Here is a 9,328-nt window from a genome sequence, read left to right as displayed (position 1 = left end):
AATTATGATATGGTTCAAAAAGCTCAAGAAATTTAATGGGAATAGAACACGTAATTTCAAAACCCTTGCATGTCCCAGGTCCCAACATGTCAAATTGGTTAATCAAATTAAATAGGTTATGAGCCGATCAATCTATGTTTTTTATCGAAAAAATTCATATCGCAAACATATTTGACGAGTTCACTTCAAATTACCGTAAGTACGCCGTAAAGTAGTACCATCACAAACAATAATGTTCGTATCATCTAAGTGCGAACATACCACATCAACACGAACGCTCGTATTAGTTCGAGATACCAACATATCTATATATACTCCCTTCGTACCTATTTATGATATAATCAACTCATCGTACCACCCCTTAAAATGTTGGGATTAGAAGCATTGATGTCTTTCGAATCTCCACCAGATCGAAATCTCAGCAACGGGGAAAGAATAAGAACCTTTTGATAGGGAATCATCTCTTGAATTCCTGATTCCCACTAGTCGAGATTGGTAGTAGTGTTTTGTTGTCATAAACCAACTTTTTTTGTACCATCATTTTTCTTATCACAAAATTAAACCTTATTCTAACCAACTTTTTACCCAAAACAAACCAAAATCCGCACTAGGACCAACAAAGAAAACTGTCAAATTTAAACTATATTATCCACCCTCAATCACTCGACAAAGATTACATTGGAAATACACTTAGTAAGTTTGCTAAGATCAACATCAAGTTTAACAAATATAGTTAATTGCCCCCCACCATGTTATTATCAACCAAACAAGAAACTTCTTGAATTCCACTATTAGAAGCTTGATTAGGTTAGTGCTATAATGACCGTACACCTTATAGATACACACTCCTGCCTAATGCATAATATAATAACTTAATAAGTTGTACGCTTTAGGTTCTGTTCTCTTCACCTTTTTTGTCTGATTTTCCTAATTGCTGGTCTGATTTTTATGATTTACTCTAATATGAATTTTTTGATTTGATTTGAATGTTTTTGTGAGTGTCATTTGTTTTCTCTGGTCAAGTCTAGTTTTTCTTGTCTAAATTTTTCCGACCTGTTCTAAATACAAGAACAATACTCCGTAAATAATATAGTAAGCAATAAGAATAATGTGAAAAGAACATGACAAGGGGCAAAACCAAAAACCTTATTTTACAAAATAGTTTTTTGGAAAAAAAATCGGAACTTTGGGTGCCAAAGCTCATGCTCTTCTCCATATATGACAAGGGGCGGAACCAAAAATCTTATTCGTACCTTAGAAAATAGTATTTCAAAAAAATCGAAACTTGGGGTGCCAAAGCTCATGCTCGTCCTCATATGTCCCGCACTTTGAGTTTCATTAATCATTATACACCCGAGGGTACCTAGTTTCATTACCCATTACACACCCGGAGGATCTAGTAACGGCAATGTACGTACATTGCGTCCTAGGTGGAAATGTTTGCAACAAGATTGTATTTTTTTAACATTACAAATGTAGAGATTCAATTCAAAGAAACCTTCTTTTTTCATCTTGTTTATTACAATAATAATATACATTGAGGATTGATACAACAACACCAACAACAAAAACAAAAACTTCTATTCTTTTTTCTCTTTTGTACACCAAAAAGAACTATGATTGAAGATTAAACAAACATTTGAAGTATCTCATCCAAAAGGGTTACAATTTGTTGACCCAATTAATCCCAAATTAAACTCACCTTAATTTCTTTTTCTTGTTCTTCCTACTTCTCTTGCAAAACCTTGGCCAAATTGGAAGCAACCCTATGAATCTTCTCATTATCATCTTGAATTAATCCCAAACAAATCTCCAAAACCCCTTCATTTTTCACTAATTTCTTCACTCTTTCACTACAACAACAAATCAAATTCAATGTCAATAATCCATATTGAACACCTCTTGAACTCCCATTCTTTACATAATCTACCAATATCTCTACCACCCCTTCACACTTCACTATCTCCTCCCTCCCTTCTTTACATTTCGCCAATAATCCTATAACCTCGACCGCCCTTTCGAGCCCCGATTTCGCCATCCTGATCAGAATCGGGACCGCCCCGCAATCCACCGTCCTGCGGCGGTTCTCCGGGAAGGAACATAGAGTGAAGAGGGCGGTAGCGGCCTCTTTCCTCTCTCTTCCTCTCCCTGTGCGGAGGAGTTGAACAAGGCACCTCACCGCTCCCGGGTGTGCCCCGATGGTCGCCTTATTCACCTCCACCACTGCGAGGCTGGTGAGCACCGTTGCCGCCGTCGCGGCAGCGGGGCCCGCTAGTGCGGTGATGATCCTTGCCACAGCTCCCTCCGCCACCAACCCCACCTTGTTGTCATCTGAGTCAAGGCTGAGGCTGAGTAGGAGCGACAACGCCTTCTCCTGCAGACCCGCGCCGCCGTCACCCGAGTCCACACAGCGGAGAACGGCTGAAACCGCACCCGACTCGGTGAGTCGGCTGCGGAACACCGGGTTTGACTTCGACAGCGCGGTTATCCTACCTAAAGCCTCCGCCTTCTGCTCAGCGTTGGAGGCGCGGGATGTGAGGGTGGATATAAGAGAAGCGAGTTGACTCAGTGAGTCGGACTCCGAGTCAGACCGAGTTGGGGAGAGTTGGTGGTTGGCGGTGGAGAAGGCGGGAGCGTAATTGGAAATGAGGCTGCGGAGGGCGTGGTTGGGGATTAGAGAAGGGGTGTCGGGAAGGGGTAGTTTGGTAATTGGACAGGTGCGGTGGCCGGAGTCAATCCAGCGCTGAATGGAGCTCCGATCAAAGGTGTGACCCGAAGAGAGGATAACCGGGTCGGACATGATATCGAGAGAAATGGGGCACTTGAAATACTCAGGAAGCTCGGTTGCCATTTTCTCTCTGGTAAGAGGAGATAAAGGAGTTGTAGTGGAGGGGTTTTTTGGGGTTTTGGTTTTGGATTTCGACATTTGAGGAGAGAGAAGAAAAAAAAAGAGGAGAGAGAAAGAGAGAGAGAAGAAGATTGTAGTGAGAAACATCTTTATAGAGGGGGAAATAAAATGGAAAACGGAGGATGACACGTGATCTTGTTGGTAATTTTAAATTGAAAATACGAAAATAGCCTTGTGGTTTGATGGAGTATTTAAAATTTGTGTTTTGGGGTGTGGGGTAGTTTGGGGTTTTGGCTAGGATGTGGGAGTTTTTTTTTTTTTTTTTGAAAATGTTGTTTGATGTTTGAGTTAAGAGATCGATTTTGCCTTCAAAAATCTCAGAATATATCCATTTTAATTTGTCTGAATGACCCCATTTATTTGCACAAATTTTACGAGAATTAACTTTTTATATATATATATATATATATATATATATATATATATATATATATATATATATATATATAGGGTGAGGTTCCTGTGAGAACCCTCTTACGGTGAGAACTCTCTTATCGTGAGAACCTGTTTTGTGCATATTTTATATGTGCATATTATTTGAACTATTTGTGCGTATTTTTTTAACTAAATATGCAACACTTTTTTTTCGAATTGTATACTAATTTTTGATTTTCTAAAAACATAAAATAATATGGACATTCTGGTCAAAATTATCAACACAATATACACAGTTCATATAGTTAAAATATTATGCACATTTAATTCCAAAAACATGCATATTCAGTTTCAAAAATATGCACAAAAAAAAATATTCGTGCAATGCCTCCATAGTATGGATACATACATGTAGGTGAAATCATCAATTCACTATGGTAAAAAGTGAGATCAACAAGCAACATAAAACTCATCCCATCGCCACTTAAATCGATTAATACTACAATACGCATATTATATTCAAATCTAATTTCGAAGAACAAAAAACCCCAACTTTTACCCATACTAAATTGGAATAAAGTAATTAGGTAAATATAAGAAGTATGATACTCTATTCTTCTCTGATACAATCACAATCTCTGACCATGAATTAATTAGTTCCACTACTTTGATATGTAGTAGTACCGTAGTACTGTACATGCAACTTTTACAATGTTATTGCGAATATCCGCCAAAACGAGTTGGATTTTTACTCGATCTTCCAATGATGGAGGCTGATCATTTACGAGCGACTTAAAACAAAAAGACTACGACGTATTGTATTATAGAGGCAGGAAATCAAGGTTCTAATGGTATTGAAGTAGAGGGGAAGGAAATAAAACGGTTAGTAGAGATTGTGATATATTATTTGGAGGGTCAAGATTCATTCAAATCAATGGTGAAGATGAAGGTTCTCACCATAAGAGAAGTTCTCACCGTAAGGTGGTTCTCATGTGAACCTAAATATATATATATAAATATATTTTATTTTTTTTTGTAAAATCACACTTAATTTAAATTCTTTTGCGAAAGATAATCAAAGAAACATTTTCGGCATTGACTGAGTTTTTCCGGTCATTAACTTATACGTGAGAAATACGTGTGACTTCATTTTACATGTTAACTTGTGAAAACGAGCATGTTTACTGAAAACGAAACAACTTCCCTTAAACACGACACAATATATCAAAGTTGAGCATTATTAGATTAGACCGCTTTAACAATGTGTTTTGTTGAAAATGCAACAAAATGAAGCCACACGTGCTGCTCATGTGTAAGTCAATGGCCGGAAAAGCTCAGTCAATGTCGGAAACTTCCCTTAGGTTGCCTTTCGGGAAAAAGATTTATATTAAGGTGTGATTTCACAACAAAAATTATATAAGGTCCTTTCTTGTAAAATTTGGGTTATAAAATGTCCTTTTTGACAAATTTTCCCCATTTTTATAAAATTTCTTAATCTACCGCCCAATATAAAACCAGGATCAAGTACTACAAAGTACTCGGCATTATTTTGCTCATCTATTACTATATACTAAAAGAGACACCAGGAATGACACGTGTCAATTCCTGGTGCGTTTTTTTCCCGCCAAAAATCAATTTCTCAAAAGGAGTGTATCTTTTTTATTTTATTTTATTCTTTACCTTTTTTAATAAACTATTCATGTATGGAAACAAAATTTAGTTTATAAATTATAGCAATAATAGATACGACGTAATAATAATTATTCTAAATTGGTAATATTTTAGTCAGATCGCTATATTAATAATGGTAAATATATCACTCAATATTTTGGTCAAATTACCATATTAGCATTTTAAATATGCATATTAGATAAATAAATTTAAACGAGTATGTTAAAAATGTTATAAACTATGCAGTAGTTTGGGAAATAATCAGTTAAATATTTTGTGAAAAAAATTATCAAAATCCGTGCATGCACGGGATCTAATCTAGTTAGCTTCTAAATAAGTACTCCGTACAAGAGAAAAATAATGGTATGTGCATAGAGTATTACTAGCAAAGATTGTTTAGAAAATGGCTAATAAAAGTTTTGATTACTCGTCATATAACTTTATGTAATTTTGAATGAAAAGGATATCGGCTAGCTAGAAATTGGATTTATTATTTACAAATAATTCAGTAAGATCAAGTGATCGGAACAGCTAGATGGAGCAATGTTTCTGATTAGTGAGTTATACTCCTTATTAGGCTCACAACTTATTCGAATTTATTGTTCCGGCAGGTGTGAATAAAATGTGCTTAATCCTTCAATGATTAATCCTTCAATGAATAAAATATTTTAGAATTGAGTCTAAATACATAATGTGCTTAATCCTTCAATGATTTAAGGATCTTGGATTCATTTTATTCACACCCGTTGAAACACATAACTCGAATAAAATGCTTAATAAATTTTGAATTATGCATGAATACTAGAATTTAAGTTTATTAAGAAAAACTGTGAATGATTATTTATGTGTTTATTCTTTTCAATTGTAGTTTTAACTATGGCAAACAACAATTCATTCAACATCCGATCTATTCTCGAAAAGGAGAAGTTGAACGGGAAAAACTTCCTTGACTGGAAAAGGAACTTGCAAATAGTTCTTATGCAGGAAGAAAAGGAGTATGTCCTAGAAGAGTCGATGCCGAAGCCACGGGCGATGGGGTCACTCAGGCAGCCCTCAATCGTTGGATTGATGCCAAAAAGGATGTAAAATGTCTAATGCTTGCAACCATGAGTGCAGATCTACATAAAACATTCATCAACTCAGATGCTTTCACGATCATCAGTGAGTTAAAGAACATGTTCCAAGATCTGGCTCGGTTCGAAAGATTCGAGACTCATAGGAAAATTCTTGACATCAAGCTCAAGAAGGGCGAGCCCGTAAGTCCACGTGTTCTCAAAATGATTGGACTCATTGAGAATATGAGTCGGCTGGATCAACAATTCTATCAGGAAATGGCTGTAGACACCATCCTCCATTCTCTTCAGAGCGGGTATGATCAGTTCAAGCTGAACTACAGTATGAATAGTCTAGACAAAACGCTCACTGAGCTTCACGGTATGCTGAAGACTGCTGAAAAGAAGCTCAAAAGTGATAAGCAAGATGTGCTTATGGTGCGTGGGGGCAAGTTCAAGAAATCTGGTAAGAAGAGGAATGCTAAGAAAGGTGGCAAGAAGGCTAGCCCAACCAAGCAAGCTGGCGGCACCAAGTCTGAAAAGAAGAAGGTGAGCCAACCCACTTCTGAATCTGAATGCTTCTACTGTAATAAAAAGGGGCATTGGAAGAGAGATTGCTTGAAGCTTAAGGAAGATCAGAAGAACGGAACGGTCGTTCCATCTTCAGGTATTTTTTGTTATGGACTGTATACTTGCAAATTCAACTTCTTGGATATTATATATAGGTTGTGGCTCACACTTATGTTCCAATTCACAGGGACTAAGAAGAAGTAGAAGATTAAGCAAGGGTGAAGTCGACCCTACGAGTGAGAAATGGAGCAAGGATTGTTGCATTAGCTGTAGGAACTTATTATTTGTCGTTGCCCTCTGGGCTAGTTTTGGAACTGGAAGAGTGTTTCAATGTTCCAAGTTTTACTAAAAACATCATTTCTGTTTCTTGCTTAGATGTTAAGGGATTTACCTTTTTAATAAAAGACAATAGTTTCTCGTTTTATTTTAAAGAGATGTTTTATGGATCTGCTAGATTAGTCAATGGACTTTATTTACTAGATCACGACAAACAAGTTTATAACATAAATACCAAAAAGGCCAAAAAGAATGATTCAGATCTCACCTATCTGTGGCATTGTCGATTAGGCCATATTAACATGAAGCGCATAGAAAGACTTCAAAAGCAAGGAATTCTAGAACCATTTGATTTAGAGGATTATGGTAAATGTGAATCATGCTTACTTGGAAAAATGACAAAGAAACCTTTCTCTAAAGTTGGAGAAAGAGCAACTGATCTATTGGGTTTAATCCATACAGATGTATGTGGACCAATGAGTTCAAATGCTAGAGGTGGTTTCAGCTACTTTATCACTTTCACTAATGACTTCAGTAGATATGGATATGTCTACCTAATGAAGCATAATTCTGAATCCTTTGACAAATTCAAGGAATTTCAGAGTGAAGTATAGAATCAATTAGGCAAGAAGATTAAGGAATTGCGGTCTGATAGAGGCGGTGAATATCTGAGCTATGAATTTGATGACCATCTGAAAGAATGTGGAATTCTGTCAGAATTGACTCCTCCCGGAACACCTCAATGGAACGGTGTGTCAGAACGGAGGAACAGGACCTTGCTAGACATGGTTCGATCAATGATGGGTCAGGCCGAACTTCTAATAGAATTTTGGGGACAAGCACTAAACACAGCTGCACTCACACTAAATAGAGCTCCGTCTAAAGTTGTCGAAAAGACTCCATATGAGTTATGGTTTGGAAAGCCTCCAAATGTGTCTTTTCTTGAGATTTGGGGTTATGAAGTATACGTCAAACGATTAATTTCTGACAAACTTCAACAAAATCTGACAAATGTATCCTTGTGGGCTACCCAAAGGAAACAAAGGGGTATTACTACAATACATCTGAGAACAAGGTGTTTGTTGCTCGAGATGGTATCTTTTAGGAAAGAGATCACATTTCCAAAATGACAAGTGGGAGAAAATTAGACCTCGAAGAAATTCGAGTCGAACAACAAACTCTAGAGAATGCTCAAGATGACATTCAGGTTGAAACTCAGAGATCTTTAGAAGTATCTGGTGAGAATCGAGAACCAACTAGAAATGTAATCCCGCGTAGATCGCATAAATATAGGTCTCAACCGGAAAGATACTTAGGTATTTTTACGAATGAGAGCCATCAAGTTCTATTGCTGGAAAGTGATGAGCCTGCGACTTACAAACAAGTTATGAAGAGCCCTAGCTCCAAGCAGTGGCAAGAAGCCATGCAATCTGAATTAGACTCCATGTCTGAAAACCAAGTTTGGGATTTCGTCGATTTGCCAGATGGCTACCAAGCCATAGGAAGCAAATGGGTTTTCAAACTGAAAAAGGACAAGGATGGGAAACTAGAAGTTTTCAAAGCTAGATTGGTTGCAAAAAGTTACAAGAAAGTCCACGGTGTGGATTACGATGAAACCTTTTCACCAGTTGCAATTAGGGATGGCAATGGGTCGGATCTGGATCGGGTCCGACAGGATCCAGACCCAGACCCGCTTTTTAAGAGGTGGATCCAGATCCGACCCAGATCCGTTGGGTCCAAAAAAATCAGATCCAGACCCAGATCCACTGGGTCTAATGGGTCTAGGGTCGGATCTGGGTCCTAAATGGGTCTAACCGTATTTGTTTTCCAAAAAAATCTGTCCCTCATTTTTCATATATTGCGTAATTTTTTCGCCCATTTTATGTATGTAAATGTAACGTTGCTTTGATAAAACCACTAAATATGGAATATTCGTTAATTTTGTTTAGGAAAAAAAATCATATTAGCCTTGTAATACAATAAGTATTTAAAGTTTCTAATATTATTATTTATATGTCACGTCAAACAATATTTAAATAGTTTAGCATCATAAGAACTTAATAAAGTTTGGCACATAAAGATAGAATCATATTTAAATTTTAATAATTTTTTGGTAAAATTGTCAAAAAGTACCTTGTTTTTGCCCCAGTTTGTGAGCTAGTACCTTGTATTTTTAATTTTGTCAAATAGTACCTTGAATTAAAAAATTGTTTTAAAAATGGGACCTTACTCCAACTTTCCGGGCAAAATTATCCTTTTCCGGCCACCCATTCCGTTTGTTGGCTCATTTTGGGAGGGAAAGCAACGCGTGCACACACGCTTTTAACCTCAAAACACATTCAAAAATTCAACGCCCCTTCATCTTCTCATTTACTCCATTCTCTGCTCCAACTCTGAATCTTCAACCACCATTTTCAGTCAACAACAAAACTCAACCACACAATTTATCACTTTCATCTTTCTGTTGCTGTCATTG

At 37.0% G+C, this 9,328-nt stretch overlaps 1 protein-coding gene across 1 annotated transcript; it reads right to left on the bottom strand.

The window, feature by feature from the left end:
• Positions 1-1,487: 1,487 nt before the first annotated feature.
• LOC110786561 (U-box domain-containing protein 8) lies at positions 1,488-2,981 on the bottom strand. Its single transcript, XM_021991120.2, has one exon. The coding sequence runs from the start codon at positions 2,924-2,926 to the stop codon at positions 1,727-1,729; it is 1,200 nt and encodes a 399-aa protein (XP_021846812.1). The 5' UTR covers positions 2,927-2,981; the 3' UTR covers positions 1,488-1,726.
• Positions 2,982-9,328: the final 6,347 nt, after the last annotated feature.

Source organism: Spinacia oleracea, chromosome 6 (genome assembly GCF_020520425.1).
Source record: "Spinacia oleracea cultivar Varoflay chromosome 6, BTI_SOV_V1, whole genome shotgun sequence".
NCBI lineage: Eukaryota > Viridiplantae > Streptophyta > Magnoliopsida > Caryophyllales > Amaranthaceae > Spinacia > Spinacia oleracea.
This window is presented reverse-complemented; position numbering and strand designations above follow the sequence as displayed.

Excerpts from the sequence above, each read along its gene's own strand:
- LOC110786561 (XM_021991120.2), bottom strand. The coding sequence starts at position 2,926 with ATGTCGAAATCCAAAACCAAAACCCCAAAAAACCCCTCCACTACAACT.